At 30.7% G+C, this 19167-nt stretch overlaps 1 protein-coding gene across 1 annotated transcript in view; it reads right to left on the reverse strand.

The window, feature by feature from the left end:
* The window catches only part of LOC108780252 (prolactin-releasing peptide receptor), a 68021-nt gene that overhangs the window by 43858 nt on the left and 4996 nt on the right, over positions 1–19167 (reverse strand). Inside the window, exon 2 of the mRNA XM_018547890.1 lies at positions 18719–18977. Within this exon, the coding sequence (XP_018403392.1) occupies positions 18726–18977 (252 nt within the window). The 3' untranslated portion in view covers positions 18719–18725. The remainder of the gene's footprint in view (positions 1–18718; positions 18978–19167) is intronic.

Raw genomic sequence — 19167 nt, forward strand, 5'->3', positions numbered from 1 at the left:
TATATATATATATATATATATATATAGTATAATGGTCTTGAATATAAAAACTGATTACGAATACTTTAGTGACAAAGATGGACGAGAACGACGACAAAATGTTATCAAATTCTCATTGAAGGCAAACAGACGTGATGTAAAAATTACTATGAAGGATACTCCATAACTTTCCATTTTTGCTTTTAATATATTCTTTAATGAGTTCGGAATCGATTTTTGAATAAAGAAATATTGAAGTGCCAAAAGCTTACGCTATTACCGATATTGGATTTAATTAAAAGAGAGATGTAATGTCTTGTTTCAGTTTTTATGCTTAATCAGTTTTAATTTAAACGTAAATTACGATATGCGCAGGAATATTCTTGCAAGTCTGGAAAACAATATTCGTAAAAGCTAGCGCGATCAATCTTTCTGTATTATCTGAGCTGATCTCGTTTTTCTGAACTTTACGTAGTCTAATCATTCGTATAACAACACAGTCAGCTGTTGTTATGAAATGCGCGATCAATTGTCGCGTATCGTGTGAACAAACAAGTGTGTCACTGAGTTCTTGAAAATATAGCCAATATAAATAAAATCTAACAGAGAATATCAAATATTAAATCTTCCATTTACTACAAAATTTATATACATATAATTTTATCTTCTGAAATTTTGTTATATATACATATATATACTTTTTTATAATTAAATATTTATTTGGGATATATGTAAATATACATATAGCCAAGGTATATAAATATACGCACACAAGTATATGTATATAAATGTAGATATTTTTGTGGAAAAAAGATATAAGTCACTTGTAAGATAGATATAAAAAGATATTCAAGAATATTTCGCAGTTTGAAAAGAAGATGCTTGTATTTTAAGTATTTAAATCACTAGACGAAAGTTATTCTCTCCCTTTCTTTACAATATTTCAATGTGTAATTCGAGTATTTCTGTACGATTTTTGCGATGCAATGTGATTTCTGTAAAAAAAAAGAGACTATACTTAATTTAAGTTTTTAACTAAAAAGTCAGATATCCGCTACAACGAAATAATTATACGTATAGATACTTAAAATTCTTCTAACGTTTTATATTATAATATTACAATCTTTCTTTAATAGAGCTCATATATAATTTATTATTTTTTACATGAAAATTATATTTTTTTTTTCATTATCAACTGCAACGAACTAAGTATAACATATTATCAATCGTTTTAAATAATCATGATATTATCATAACTCGTTAATTCTCCGAGGAATATTTAGTTGCTAGTTATCTTACGAAATGTAAAGTTGAATCAAGTATTTGCACGTGAAACATGAATTCCAACGTCGTTCCAACAAACCCGATGTTCATATAGTTATAATAGTAAAGAGCTTTCTTTACACGAAGTTATGCGAATTTATATCCAAATTCAAGATAGAACTCTATTTACAACATTGTATGCACGTAATACGAAAAATATTATAAAAAAAAAAAATATAATATAAATATAACAAAATAAACAATATATATAGAATTCTATCACAAACTCTGACGTAAATTCTAATAACTCGTCTAAGTGAGAGTTTAAATAAGTTTAACTCAGAGATTTTACTTCGATATTACAATACAAGTTAAATACAGCAATGCTAACAGAAATTGTATAGTAAAGTATGCAGGAAAATTATAAATTGTTGGAATTTTGTGGTAAGAACGTAGAATAACAAGGAATGGAATTTTAGTGACAATTTGTGATTTCTTACATATATTCAGATAATAAAATACATTACATCGCGTGCGTATCTAGTATTATAAAATCAAATATAACGGACACGTTGGTGAGTAATGACGAGGGTCGATATCGTCGTCCCTCTAATTGAAAGAGGATCCGCATCACGCCATAATCTGCCCTCTGACATTTTGTTCGCAAAATCGTGTCCGATGTCAGTGATCTGACACCACTTTACCAGTAACTAAAGATTTCCAACGTTGTTATCTATTTACGAATCTTAGTTTACCATTCTAGAGGAATGTACTACGATGCTCCAACAGATGAGAATGCTATTTGATACTTTCCAAAACTATTTCACATTATTCCGCTCCCGTATTTACGGATTAATTTAGTTCTCTATTAATTTAGCCACAGTAATTCGAATAAGAATAGTAATTTCAGTCATTCAAACGAATTATATAACTTATTATATATTCGAAATTTGGAGAATGTTCAAATTTATTATTCTTTTTCTTTGTATTTAGATCACGGTATAAGTTTTGTCACGATCTCGTTAATATTATCGACTAAGCACATGTTACTCTTAGGTAGTATTATAGCGAAACTGATTTTAGTTTGAGATAAGAAAGCGATCGATATCCGCGCAAACCGCAACGCTTGCGATTTAAACACAGTTCACGTACTTTAACTCAAGAGCATCATTAATCCTTTTCGAAAGATTGGTATAGATGACAGTGTCCACACGATACGGTGCAAATATCGGATTTGTACTTGACGTAATTTCGTTTCACGAGGGGCAAACAGCTGTAGCAAATATTTAATCTTTTACTTAATCCCTTCATTTAATCTCGCGATGAATTATTGTTATAATAGAAATAGAGATACTGTTATTGCCTGCGAAAGTTTCAAGTTTCAGATTAATAAAACTTTTCGCGATGCAAATATAATAACACATCACTTTTGTAGCGCTTAATATCGCAAATGAAAATTGCACATAATGAATATAATATCGTAATGAAAATAATAAACAAATAAATTAAAGAAGACTCTCGAGAATTTCAAATAACAAGAATACTCAGGCTAATGAGAGCTGTTCAGCGGTTATTGGTGCGATCATATATAAGATATGTTAGAGTATGAATATTATATATCACGTAAGTAGTTCCCTCCCCCCATTGCGCGCCGAACATCCGTCGAACTTAAAACGCAAATCTATTAACTCTCATTAGCCTGATTATTCTTGTTACTTAAAAATAATAAAGCTCATTATGGAAAGACACAAATTGTCATTTGTTTGTGAAAAATTAATATACCTAATGATTTCATTAATCATGTAAATAGTCGTTTTTAATGTCACAAATTTTCATCAGAAAAAATAAAAATGATCGCGATTGAGGAAATTCTCTATTAACTTTCTCCGAACAACTTTTTCAAAGTTTCTCTTTCCAAGAGTTTTAACATCCTATATATAATAAACAAAAAACTAAATTAAATTAAACCTAAATATGTAAAATACATGAAAACTTAACAGTTAAATGAAAAATTTATATGCTAAAGTTATCTAATTTTATTGTATAATATAGAACTTAAAAATATATTAAAAATTTGCAAAATAGAGAGAAAATAGAGGATAAAAAGAACTTATTATAGATTTAATAATAATTTTTTATATTGTAATAATTTTTTGGATTAATTATTTTTCCATATTTTAGCACTATCTTGTATCTAGTAGTGATACAGTTAAAATAATCCAACATCATCTGAGTGAACCGTACCAGAAAAGAGTCAGACGTTATAGCCAGTTTCTTTACTTTCCCGAAGAAGGTTTTATCATTAGTAAAGTTTTCCTCGAGGGGTGACCAACCAGTTAACGTAGTTGACCGTGAAACTCTCGCGAAACTCGATCCAAGGTTCCGTTGACAAAACCGAAATGCCTTTCCCTCTTGGAAAAAAATCCCTCGCGCCGATCTAATTCGTTGAAAAATGTTTAACGAGGCGAAGTAACTTCATATTCTTACGATTTACTACCGACTCGTAAGAAAATTAAGAGCGACATTTCTATGCAAGCGGCGCATTTAGGATTTAAGTACACTTTTGGAATTCCGACCTTCATGAGGAGAGTAGTCCATCTAATAGCCGACTCGAACTACTTGTTCGTCCGAGCACGTAGATGCGATTCAAGGACGGGTCGTTGCCCCAAATTCGACACACGTAGATGAGCTTAATTATTGAAGACATACCAGTGTTTCCGCCAAAATGATGAGAGCAAATGATAAATTTGAAAAAGATGTGTCCTTTTATACAATATCAATTTCTTTTCATTTAGAGTTTTATTCGCTGCTTCTGCAGAACGGTAATAAGAGAATGATTTATGTTATAAATATTATATTCATATTTGATACAATTTAAACAAATTTAATTAGTGTTTAGTAGAAATATGAATAATTATATTTATAATTACATAGAAAATTTCAAAGTTCATTCAATCTACCAGAATGAATTTACCAGCTAAAGAGGATCTTATACATATAATTATTTCTTAATGGCAATTATTCCTTATTGTATTGATTTATTCATATGAGCCTATTAACTATATTATATTATTTTTCATATAATTATATATTTATATTTTTTAATAATTGCCTGATTTGAAATGTCGAAAATTTTTACATCGGAACTGTTATCCGTTTTACGTTTTAAACGACAGACGGCGTTTGCTAGCATATTTTATTTTATATCGATTAGCTATAGATATTTAACATTACAAAATGCGTGATATCTCAACAAAATTACCTTTTTTAAAAAAGGAAAAAAAGGCGCCAAGTGTGCAAAAATGAAATGAAAAAATGAAATGAAACAAAAATGAAATGAAATCTTTTTAGATTGCGCCAAATTGTGGAAGGAATATATTTTCTTGCCATATATATAACATATACTTTATTTCAAAAAGTAAAAGTACAAAAAACTTGGCGCTGCTAGACCTCAAAATATATAATAATAAGATGGGTTATTAAATAATTCCGAATATGAGAAATAATGAAAAGATTTAAGAAAGAAAATGCAATATTAAGATGCTATTGGATTAGGTATATGTATACATTCACTTATTATATTTTGCACTACTTGGGAGCACTACTTGGGAGCACTAAATCGATAAATAAGAATTTGAATATATACGGGTGTATCTGAATTATCGAACTTGGAGTATATCATGAGATACAGAACAAGAATCCAAGTAAAAAAGCCCTGCGTCATTTTTTGATACGAACTTTCAGTTCGTTATACGATTTTAAAGTTAGCAAATTAGCGATCGAGTATAGAAAGATAGGGACGTAGCAAGGCGGAGAAGTACGTCCCTTCCTTTTATACTCGGTCGCTAATTTGCTAACTTTAACATCGTATAACGAACTGAAAGTTCGTATCAAAAAATTCGTATCAAAAAATAACTCAGGACCTTTTTACTTAGATTCTTGTCCTGTATCTCATGGTATACTCCAAGTTCGATAATTCAGATACACTCGTATATAAAGTAATTATAAAAGTAACTATTTAATTAGTTATTAGTTACTCAAAAAATGTAATTAAGTTAAGTTATACTTACAGATGGAAAAAAATAACGAAGTTACGTTACAGTTACTGAAAAGAAGTAATTCTAACTGTAACTTCGTTACAAGTAACGAGTTACTTTCCATCCCTGATTGTATATTATAGATTTTTTCCTTATTAATATTAAAAACTTATTAATATTAAAAAATATGGATTTACACAATTTTCTGAAAAAAGTAAATAGAAGCTAAATAAATATTAAACAGAACAAACAACTTATAATAGTATTTCTTAAGGTGCGTCTAGACTATCGAGCCGAAACACGAGCCGAACCTCGAGCCGAGCTGAGCCGCGAGCCTCGAGTCGAGCCGCGAGCCGAAGCCGTGCCTCGAACCGAAATTATCGAGCTGAACTTCGGAGTCGAAATCGAGTCGAGCTCTAACCAAATTTCACAAGCGTCGCAAGCTATCCGTATTTCTTTTTTTTTTTTTTCAATAATTTCAGTTCATCAGCTCGAGGCACGGCTCGGCTCGGCTCGCGGCTCGGCTCGGCTCGAGGTTCGGCTCGCGTTTCGGCTCGATAGTCTAGACGCATCTTAAAAAATAAAGATTTTAATTAATATAAACCTTTTTTTTTTTATATGAGAGTTTCCGACGGATTTGCATGTTCAAAGTTTTGTAAAGTTAAGAAAAAAAATATATATTAAATCATTTTAACAAAATCTATAAAAATATGTTTAATAAAAAGTATGTTTCATAATATTCATATAAAACAATATTTTACAACAATTTATTATATAAAATAATATTTTACAACAATTTTTTCGCCACTGCAGCACTGGGATAAAAAAATAGCCTAGCAAAGTTGTGTGTGCAAAGCTTATAAAATCCTCTGAATTTGCTCGGAGCAGTTTTTTAAATTCGTAGAAAAGGGACGATGGGTAGTAAAATTTTATCTGCCTATTCAATGGATTATTACGATTTTCGACACGAATTATAACGAAATAATTTATAGAACAATATATATATGTGAACACAGGTATAACGAATTACTATAAACGCGGTTTTCACATTACGAAAATGATTAGACTCTTCGTCGTCAAGTACTGTTGACCACTTAATCGATAAATATCAACATGTTTCTGCGAATACAGATAAATATGTTCCTACTGATAAATACAATATAACGTAGCATTGTACCATTCCCGACTACAAATCCGTGGGAGACTCTCGCCTACTGCCGAAAATAGGAAACTAATTTGATCTGAGAATGCAAGCGATTTCGGAAGCGATTCCGTCGTCTTTCGCATAAATTACCCGGAAATAATCTATGTAATTCGCCTACGTATTTCCAGCGAAACAATGTGAGATAAGAGGTGTGTTACTCCCCGCGAATAGTTTATGTAAAGTTGCCACGCGTACCAACATAATGACACAATTTCAGCATGACGAAACGTGGACACGTGGAACGACAACAGGCATTTTCCGACCCTACCCACAAATACCATATCCGTGGGGTGTGATGTTCCAAAACAGTGATAAATTATACGCGGATAAAATATGACTTATACAAGACTGGTTTCGTCTGCTGTATAACAGAGTCCAGTAAAAACCAAATACTCGCAAATAGTTTCTTCTAGAACTTAAAGATATGAAAAAACGTTAAGGAAAAATTTTTTATGCTGCAGAATAAATTTGTCTTACTTAGTGTCAATTACAAGATGTAAAGATGAAAATATATCTTGTAATATATCCCTTCGTGTATCAACGGGGATCGCTTTCGACCCAAGCAAAAGTGATTTTTCCTTAGGTATCTCCATTTTTTAATAACAAATTATATTAAAAAATAACTTTTTTCCTAAATATTACAGTCGGGACTTCAAGTTGAAGGTTGAAAGAACCTCCATGAATTTTTTCAGATTTTTTAAAGCATTTTAAGTGCTTCAACAAACGTCAGGACGCAAACGACCCCATCGGTACGGCGAAGGTGCCGAAAATACGTCGGTACGCGAAGGGATATTATACATAATAATATACGAGTATATTCTTCTCTTAAAAAAAAAAAAAAATTACACGGAATCCGAGATGTTTTGCATATAATACATATAAATGGTTTGTCAAAATTTTGCATTGCCATTTTTTTAATCAAATTTAGCATATTGACTTTCGCACCACGGACGGTGGGAAAAACTGGGTCACAATGTTTCGCTGGAAAACTGCGTCAAGAAGGGTATTAATTCTTGTGCCACCGTTGTCTCTTGTCTCACGAGACGTTTATTGCTCTCGTCGTTGCTGCGTCGCTGTAAAATGCGACATGAAGTCGTTACATTTTTGTTATACTGGATTAAAACGACCAGATGCATTTACGCCGGTAGCTCTCAATCTGTAAAACTATGACAAGAAATGACACTGTGCTATTCGCTACTTGAGATCTTTAGCTTCATTGTGCAGAATGGACGTAATATAACGTAACTTTATCGTATTCTCAACCAAGTCTATTAACTTGCGTTGTAAACTTTCGTGGCGTCCACAAAATTGCAAAACGTATAAGTGATGTACTTACGAGGTGTTTATACTCAGCTCATACCCAGAAAGATCGAAAAATTTCCAAGAAAATAAGAAATGATGAAAACAGATAGTTAAAATTAATATTCAGTAGTAAACTTAACTATCTCTTCCTATAAATTTTTGCGCCAGTATGCTAGGAGTTACTTTTTACTTAGAAAAGAATTGTAATTATAGTAAAAAAAACAAGTATAATAAGAAATACAAACTGGAAGAATCTTATTTCACTAAAAAAAATTTTATTTTAAGACTAAAACATTATTTTTATTGTAATAAACAATTAATAAAAATTGTAATCATTAAGCACAACAATTCAGATATTATTTATACAATATCGTGCTTTGTTTTACTTGAATAATATGTTCTCTTTTCAAAGAGATGATTTTTCTCTTGCTAATGGCAAATATTATAATGCTAACGGGAAATGATATAAAGAAACATTCATCACCAAAAGTCCAAAATTTAAAGGATCTCTAATCTATCACTTTCAGCGGTAACGAACAAGTAATTTATGTGTCATTAAAGACTTCTGAAATACAAATAAGTAGCGTTAAATCCGTTCGATCAATTAAACTTTCTCTAAAAATAGACAAAGTGCAAAAACTTTGAATCGTACGCAATGGCGCGGCGTGCCGATAGCGTACGTTGTTCCAAGCGCTTCCCGCGGATAGAGTGCTCGAGGGAGCTTGGGCGAAGAAAAACTGCTTGCTTCTCCGTCTTTAAACTTTATTTGAATTCTCACTTGCGGGCGAACGCGATTACAATGCGCAAAACTGAACACGAATGTCGGGATCACGACGGTAGTCAGAGAGCCTCGTGCCGCGTGCGATCGACAGGACGGAAAGTGCAAAAATTTTTACAACAACTAAAATCGATATCGGGTAAAGCTTTAAGTATATTCCACCTTTAAATGTATTTCACTTAAGCAATGTGATCAAATCATTTAAAATTGGGCCGGGATTGAACGTGTTAATCAGATATATTCTTTCATACTTCACCACACGTTACGTACTCTCTTTATGTAACTTTGGTGCATTACTTTTTTGGTCGCTACTTTTTTGGATGTGACAGTAAACTGTTCTAATATTATTTGTTTGTCGTAATAAAATTTCTTCGTAATAAAATATTATGTAGCATTGGGATTTTCACTCTTTGAATCTAGGATGCTCGCTTGTTCGAGAAACTCGATTTTTCTGTATCTCTTTGTGAAAAGTTTGATTTCGTGAGAATGTTCATCTCCGTTGCTTTTCAGTTTTAGTTGCTTCCAATTTCCTTCGTACGTGTATTTTATGAGATTCTGTCGGAACGACAAATGCCAACTGGCTAACGTAGTGCACGTAAATACGCGCGCATATATAGCCGGACATACTAAAGAAAGGAATACTGAGAGCTTTACAAGAGAGAGAGAGATATTCGCAAGAGTGAGGAAAGCCGTTCGAATACTTGTGCGCGATTTCCACCTCCGGTCGAGTTACGGACGGGAAGGTAAAACGAAACACTGCAAACTCGAAAAATGCTAGAACTGGTGCATTTTCACGGCGGAGAAATTTTTTGATAGTAACACACCGCAATTGTTGAGAATTCCACCCACGTTTAGTCGTATGTTTGTGCGCTTTACGCTGATGCAGTGGTAAACCATGCTTACTCCAAACAGATAGAACGACTTACATAACGACCGCTACACGAAAAGTTATCGTTTTAGCCTCGCTGATGCGCGAATCGAAACAAAACAGGAGATGCGTCGAAAGAAAATTGTTATAGATATCCTTCATCTGTTTATATACAAGTCTGATTCGTATAGATAGAGTAAGTGAAAATTTCGATCAGAAGCTCGATTGAGTACCCCTTTGAGTAAATATTTCACATTTGTGTAAAGTTCACTTTAGAAGGTTTGTAAATTATAGCAGAGAGAGAATTCTATTTATAATTCGAGATGCGACTACGATATAAGATGTGTTTCAGGGGAATTGAAATGCTCACACATAATATATATAAATAAATGGCATTATAAATCAAATTTGCTAAATTTCGACATGAATCTGTAGTTTTAATATAACTCGGGATTATAGAAATTGAGACAAAATTAGTTCTTAACAAATAGGAAATAGAATATACTGGCTTAATTTATTTTTATCCTTCTAATACGAATTGTGATTGTAATGTATTTCCTCTTTGCCTTAATTACTTTTTGTCTTAATAAATTAATTATTGTGTACGTTCTATTAAATACCTCTTTTCTCAATAATATAATACATTTTTCAAAAAGAAAGATTCTGAGATTCTTATTTTAGCACTCACAGTCCGTTATATCAGGTCTTCATTACAATATAAAAACATCCCTGTCCTTTATATCGTCGATCGTCGGCTCGTCGCTGGGGAAATACAACGAAGAGGTAGAAGTAAATAAAAAGTTCCACAGAGAATCTCGTGTCACGAGATATTTTAGCGTCAACGACAACTATAACAGTATACGCCATGATTCAGGCTGAGAACAAGTTTCCAAATGTAAAGCGAACGGGAAGAAGTTTGGTAACTCCAATATAAATCGGCCTCCACAAATCCGGAAAGGGCACGTCATAGGTCAAAAGTTTCGCAAAACTGAGGATTGGATCTTGTCGAGAGACTTCCATATATTAAAACTCAAAGCACTCTCTCAATAGCTCACCCACACACACCTTGTCTTGTTTAAAAGCAGACTGCAAGTTAAACTTCGAACAGTTCGAACGTAAAGTCCTCAACAGCGATATTAAATCGTTATTTTATAGCACGCGAAATGAAACGGTTTACGTAATATTCCATCATATGGCACTGCAACACTTCGATGACTTGTTTTGTAGATGTATTGAACCATGCTCGATTTCGGTCACATCCTGTAAATATCGTAGATTGGATAAAAAAAATACGCAAGATAACGTCCGTTTGCGAGAATTGACATTTATCACAGAACGTTTTAACGGGAAAAATAAATCACTTGTGTGTGTATATATATAAAATAATAATCGTATTCTAGAAGATACGTAATTAATTTAGAAACTTATTAACAGATTTGAAATATGTATACGTAATATAATGGATTTTATTTTCGCTTAAATTGATATAAAATTGTGAATTTCGAAATAGTGAATTAAATTTCCAACGTTATTATTAACGTTATTATTTCAAGATCTTTATACCGATTTATTGTCTTTTATTTAAATACCATAATTTCATGCCAATAATTGTTTGAAGCTTCGGAGAAACAGATGGAAATTTGCGGACCATCTTGAAAAATATTTTATTAGTTTGTAATTATTCATGTTTTTATTATTTAAATTAAAGTTTTTGTTACATTACTGGCTCTTTGCCCTTCTTTTGTCTACATTGTTTTATACTTACAGAGCCTTATCATTATTTATTATTTTTATTAGTTTGTTTCTTTTTATTAAAAAATGGAAATTTTTAGCATGTGTAAAACATACTTGTCTCTCTCTTATTAATTAATCTAAATAATATAAATAAAATTTTTAAGTATTATTTTTTTCTCTCATTATGGAAATATTCATGATAGAAGTAATGTTCATCTATTACAAAAAAATTTATAGTTTACAATAATCATACACCTATTTAAGGATATATGTATATGTATTGATTTTGAAACAGTGTACCATAGTATACCGATAAACATAATTTTATGAGTTGATTTATTAAAAGTAATACAGCAATTCCTTCTTTTTGTAATTTTCATCCAATAATATAATAAACTAATTTTGATGATGCGTAGAAAGGTTACACAACGACATAATAATAATCCGCATCAACTGAATATGAATATTGTACGACCAGAAATGTCAAATTAGAATACACCTACAGTCATAAGCTATACTCTCGAATATTGAATCGATCGAATACTGAGCGATAGCTACACGATATCGAGATATTCCAACGACCAAGTTGTTATTATACTGATTAGATTGTCCAAGATATATGATTACATAGAATGTTTTTTAATTTATACAATGGGCATGACGATACAAACAAATATATTTTAATAAAAGTATTTTAATAAAACAAATGTATTTTAATAAAAATACAAACAAATGTATTTTAATAATCGTATAATCTAATTATACGATTCTAATTATACGAGACTAGACATATTCATATGATATCTTATTTGCAATACCTGAATCAAAGGAAAATATAAATAGAAAGCATATGTGGAAATTACAGTAATTCAGCCGGAAAAATACATTTGCTGAAGTGTACAGTCTGTGAGTAACTCTAATTAACTCTTGCTTCAGATTCAAGCTATCATTTTAGAGAGAGAGAGAGAGAGAGAGAGAGAGAGAGAGCTGCCAATCTACTATGTTTTAACATTACTCTGGCAACTAAATTTTAAATTAAAAATTTCATAAAATAACACAAATGAGCAAAGAATCTACATCCTGTCAAAGCTTATTATCTAATAATTCGCTTTGACAGGATATTTTTATGTAAATTTACAAATTCTAGTTCAATTAAATAGCACACCGATTATTTGACGGTCTTCAAACACAGTTCTAAACTGAAGCTGGAGTACGTAATATCTTATATAATAATTAATTGAGCTATATGAAATGTTTAGTAATACTACAAATTAAATTGACAAGTAATTTAATTTGATGTTAATGAGCATCTCAATTGGCGCGTAGTTTGCTTGGAAACTGTAAAATTCACAAAAAAAATATTATGAGACACTAAAACTTGCTTTGACCGGATATGATCTTCTCTCATTTGTGTTAAACATTTTCGGTTGATTGCCACTTAATATTGCTCATAAAATAACTTTATGTTCAATTTTCTTCGATATTCTATAGATAACAACGTAAAAACTGATGTCTTGTATATCAAAAAAAAGTGGAATTGTCACATCAGATCGTGATAATCGATTATCGTTGGACCAGATGCTTCTTCATATGCCAAACGCGTATAAAGAACGTAGGTTTCATGCGACGCATCACTTTTCTGTCAATTCACATCGATGCAACGCTGTAACTCGAACCATTCGATCTGTTCCAACAAATTCCTATTATCGAATAGGACAGCAAAGCTGAGGGAGATGCAGAAACTTCGTAATGAAGCCTGTCTGAATATTATTGAAGTTGTTACTAAAGGATTTGTAGATGTCTTTTGAATATAAGGAGATTACAAAGAACGATGAATTTTTTATTAGCAGAATTGCATTGAACAATAAGCGTCTGATAGAAATGTCATCCTTAATAAATCCAGAATAATGAGATTGACAATGACTTCTACAAAATGAACTTACACTTTTACTGGATTTGCGAAATGTTAATAAGCTCTTTTTAAGGAGTCAAATCAAATTATTTTTAAAATGTAAAGTTGTGTAGAGAAAAGCATCTTATTTTTCGATGAAAACTGTTATTAAGAGGAGATTTTTGATCTTCTTATATAACAAACTTTATTCTACTCCGTAATTCCTGAAATTTTTTAAAAGTATCTATTTAAAAAAATATATCTTCTTCTTTTTCTAAATTTTAATTACCTGATTATAAAATTTAATATCTTCGAATAATTTTCATTTCCACACATATTCATTTATACCTTAAAAATTTGTCCGTGTTAATAACTTTTCATTTGCACAAATTTATACCAAATTTCATTTTACAAATTTCATGTGGGTATTATAGTACGTTTCGTAAATCAGTCAAAAATGCATTGCGTTAACGAAACTTTCCTTCAATGCACAATTATAAATACGAGTTTAATTATCAGTGAAAAAAAAGAAAACTCTAACAATACTATTCGCCAAAACTCGGTTTTACTGTTGCTCGAAAAAGCTGGTAATGAAACCAATTCCCTGGAACGCATCGGATGGGTGAAATGTGTGAATTGCGCGGCAGATCCGTTTCTCTACGTTAAAATACAGCTCGTTCCAGCTGTCAACGTCGATCAATTATCAAATCAATGTAACAAATGTTGTATCGACGCGGTTTCGTCCATGATGGAAATCATCATAATCTCGTTAATTAGATCCCTTGACTAAAATCGATGATTACGTAAGCGTAAACACGCTACTTGCGGATTACATCGCGTAATAGGAAAATCGAAGTATTCCTGTTTGCAATTCGACATCCATTCTGTTCTGTGGTTGAAAAAAACAAATTTTCACAATAACAGTACAATATGTATATATTGCATTATTTATCTGCTCGTGTTTTCAAAAGTTACAAGGGTAGAATTCTTTACCTAAATTCTTGCTATGTACTTCTTTATATTAATGTTTTAGGAGATGTTACTCATATTAATTAATAAATCGATATATATGTTATTTTCGTTTATTCATTAACGTTAAATTTCATTCACAACTGTCTTTCAATTTACTTTCCTTTTTTGAGGTTATTTTAATCAATAACACAATAATTGTGTGCTTGTTAGCGAATAAACTCTTACTATACTATCCATCGTTATATGCAAACGTAAACCATGTTGTTATAATAATGATTCTGTATTAATCATTTTCGCAACGTTATTATGCCGAATGCGTCAATCTGAATTAAAATTAAACAGTTCATTGCGTCTCGAACACGGCACAGTGTTCTCTCCCGTTGGCTTATGCGCTTCATTTTTATTCCGTAATCGCAGCGGAGCATCCAAATTATTCACCCAATGCTAAACTCAACACAAGTAACCCTTGATATTTTCAATAATACAAGCTGACATTTCATTTGCAAATGTTTTGCGCAGTAACGTTTTGCAAACGTTTCGTAGTTCGACGGAAAATAGTATTATTTTAACCTAACATTTCGAATTCTCAATCTGTATAAAATATATTTGATTTCTAATATCAAATAATATTGTACATACAAAATAACCAATTGCTGTATATAATTAATAATTTTACTCCTTTATAATATATGTGGCTGAAGATATGGCTAACAATAAGTAAAATAGAAACGTTTTATACTTCGTACTTTATTGAAAGATATTAATTAAAAATTTTGTATTTATTTGATGTTCAATAATAATTTTAAATTTTTACCTAATCATTTGTTTATATGTTGATCTTTCTACTACCACTATTATATTATAATATAATAATTTTATATTATATTTCTTGTTCAAACAATATTAAATAATAAAATATATAGAGAATATTGCGTGTCGAACTCAAATTATTTCAGTATAATTTCAAGAATATAAATATAAATTTTCTATATGTATAAGAATTCCGCAAATTCTATGTAAACAGAATGTGACGATGTTTATGTTGCAGTTTAACATTTTACAATCTTTGTGCTTATTTTTAAAAAAAGTAGAATGACGTTTTAGAATTTCTGTACTTTTGCTGTTCATAGATACGATTCCTTTAAGCATTCACTTAGTTTGATTTTGCTCTTTCATTTCCGTTCAGTTTTTTTGCAAAAAAGAACAATCAAGTACTAGTGTTTCGTGAGAAGCAGACGTGATTGATCGATCGGTTTTTTAAAAGCAGCGTCCCATTCGCCAATGGAACAAAATCTACGAAAACTGTCCTGACAAATTTTAAATCAACGTGATGTTTTTCGTGCCCCATTCCTATCGGTTATTTCTATCTATTGCCCACTGAATCAGAATGCAGTTAAAAAATTAATTTGACAAACAGTGTGTATGTGGTTAATCGAACTCGGACAGAGCTAAAAATAACAGAGAAAAGCGAAACAATTTATACTTCACAAGAGTGATAGCAAATATAAAAAAAATAGATAGGATGAAAAAACATAAATATATTAGGTAATGGATTAATACATTAAAAATTAAAAATATAATATAGTGTGAATGTAATTAATCTCTTATTAGATTAAATTTTAAGTGATTCAAGTTATATTATATAACTTATTGAAATAACGTGCCATATATTTTATATCTTTCTCAAGTGGACATTTTCGCAAATGCTATAGAAGATAATGTTAAGTTTACGCATGTAAGATATTCGGTCGTTCTGTACTTTGCTAAATGAAAAATACAAGGGGATAATTCTCGCTAATTCATTCCTATTATTCAAACATACGTATGTGTGTGGTTTACATAAGAGAATAGTAAAAGTTTTTCTGATGTACGAGAGTGGTTCTACTGGTTTATTTTACTTCGCATTGTTTCTCTTGCTGTTCTTTTTCTTATAGGCACATTTCCGCTGTCTCACTGACTTCCCATTTCGTTTCAGCATGAAAAGGTATTTTCTTCACGTGCTAAAGTTCTCTCCCTTTTTTCGAAATTTCTACGAAAATTCTTTATACTAAACAAGTTAATGTAAAAACAACTTACTGATTTTATGTTATCAAAAACATACAAAATATATATTCTTTTATATAAATAAATGCTTCCAATAAATTTTAAAACACTTGCCTTTTTAACTCATTGGATGATTAATTGTATCTCTAAAGTTAATTTAATAATTATTATGGAATTCGAAAACAAATTGGAGAGAATAAAGAGCAATAAGAGTTTAGGCTCTTTTAGAGCGTTATTCGAATAAATGGTTTTTGTCACTTATATTAGTAGTATTTTTAATTGCGCGACGTCTTCTGCGTCCGACTCCTATTGTCCTTTATTCTCTCCCATTTGTTTTTTAATTGTAAGGAGTCTAAATTGATTTTATTATTATAAGCTTTATTATGGAATTCTTACATGATTATTGGTTAAAAATTAGAGTTTAAAATGTATAATTTTAAATTCTTGTGTGTGTTCGTAATAATCATTGTTTTGTTCTTTGTAACGTACAGTATATGTTTTATTATTTTACCTGTTATATAAGTGTATGAGAAATGTATATGATATCTCTAATTTTCTGTATCCATATATATTTCATATATTTACAGATTAGTAATAAATAAAATGTAAAATGATAGAACTCATGTTGCAAATGCTCTGTAACATTTGCTCCATGTATAAGTTTATAATGCGCTCATTTCCTTTCAACTGTTTTGAACATGTTTTTCTGATTCTCGGTTGAAAACCTGCGAATGAAACTCGAGCGTTATTATGCTGTAATTTCACTTTAACTGGCGCATTGCGCTGAACGAGAGGCAATTCATGCTTCTTTTTATGCAAAATTAAGTATCGTGATTTAGCGAGTCAAGAAACGTATAGTTTGCTGCAATGTGTAGCACGAAAAAAAACGTAATGAAAAAAATTGTAAATAATTTTTCAAATTCTATTTTGAGATTATCATTTGTAATTATACAAGTAAACAGTTTTTAGACCTTTTGTTGTTTTGTTTTTAAGGCCGGTATTCATAGTCAGTTCTTATATTCAAGGACCGTCTTAAGTTCAGTCTTGAGGAGTTACGAACCAATCAGAGGGCCGCTTTAGCATCTTAAGACATTACTTAAGACATTCTTGAAATAAGAACCGACTATAAATACCGGCCTAAGTCATCGATGACTTTTGCTAGAGATATTTATTGATATTATCGCCCGTTTTTATTTTTGCTGCGAAATATCAAATAGAAAAAGTATCTATAAATTTAACATTTAATCAATTAAATATTTAATTATTTATAAAATAACTATTTTTAATATCAGTAGTAGGTAAAATGACTATTTTAAATATCACTAATAGGTAATATTTTATATACTTTTTTTTGACTCTCTGCAATTAAAGGTATCATATCATGTTATGAATTTGCTGCTTACAATTTTGTATTTGACTCTATGATATAACGCTTTCTGCGTCGGTAACATTCGCGCTGAACTTTCCATTCAGATTACTTGATATTTTGGACATAAAAAGTACAATAATTTTTCATATCATACGGTGAATGTACATAATTATAATATGCAATATTAATATATTAGACCTTCTTTACAATAACTTTTATAATTCTTTTAACAATAATAAAATATCATAATTCTTTTAACTATTATGTTATTTAACAAATATAATAAATGCAAATAAAAATACCGTGAGTATGGAAAAAATATCGAATATGAATATATTGAATAATTTAAAAAGTATTTATAACAACGTATGTCGAATGAATAGCCGCAATGTATCGAATGAAATATCACATAACCAATATTTCTAAAAACAATAATATTTCATTACATTGTACAATATTATTAAATTTTTATAAACGCGCATAAGACATTACAAAAATAAAATCTTTTATTTTTTATAAACTTTGCACTTAAATTTTTTATTATAAACTTTTTATATAATATATATAATATGTTGTTAGGGATAATTTCCACAGTCGATAAGTAATTATTATAAGTTATTCCTACGCGGCGCTGCGATGATAAAAAAAAAAGAGAACTAGAGAAGTAAAGAAGTTATAGAGTTTATGTGTTAAAAAAATTTAGAAGCTCTCGTTTTCATCGTTGCATGTTGCGTTCGACAATTCATAAAGATACAGTTTTTATACTGACGATTTATACTGATTTGATTCTTTGTATCTACTGATTTACCATATATAATAAAGCTCTGTGTTCTATCCAAACAATTGTCCGTTCCTTGGACGCAATATCACTGAAAGCCTACATATGTAATAATTATATCAAAGATATATTTTAATAATGTCTATTGATATTTAAAAAACAAAGATAGGCAAATTTGTACTTCTAAACATTATTTATATACTTATTTTCTAATATACTAGACATGACACGTAGACAGCATTCATAAAAAAATAATTTTTATTATCGCTGTGCAAAGGAAAAGTAGTTTTTAATTTGAACCTTGCAACGCGGCTGTTAAGATAATGGAAGAAAATTTGGTAAGGGACGAACTTAACGGATATTCAAATTGTTAAAATGTCACCAACTCGACAGTGAATGATCGAGTTGCTCTCCTACTTGCCATCTCCATTATGATAGTTGATATTTACCCGGCGTCTGACATGTCTACCAGCTTTAGGTAACAAAATATATTTACGTACCTTTCGTTTACAGAGTCGCTTCGTCGAAATCCTTTGAGGAACATGTAGGCTGATCCAACTCCTTTGAGATGTTCGTCGTCTGCTCCAGAATGATCATCTCGCATCCGGATTCTCGCATCTCGGGATTCTGCGTTTTCGTGTTACTGGCCAACAGAGTTTCTTGCAAGGTATTACTACCATTACAGAACTTCTCGCCCCTGCGGCTCTTTTTGGTTTTAGGAGCGTTAGTGTTGGAGTTTCTTGAATAACATGGCAGGATCTGAAAATGGCATTAATTGTTTAGTTAATAGTACGAAATTTCTTTCTCTCAATAGATGATATGCATTTTTTTTAAACGTATACGATTTATTATTATTATATAAGAATATAAATTCACACGCAATTATTTAGAAACACCCGTGATCCAGCTTAGACTGCTGTGGCATTGTCTCATTCGGTTTATTATTATT

Source organism: Cyphomyrmex costatus, unplaced genomic scaffold (assembly GCF_001594065.2).
Source record: "Cyphomyrmex costatus isolate MS0001 unplaced genomic scaffold, Ccosl1.0 scaffold69, whole genome shotgun sequence".
Lineage (NCBI taxonomy): Eukaryota > Metazoa > Arthropoda > Insecta > Hymenoptera > Formicidae > Cyphomyrmex > Cyphomyrmex costatus.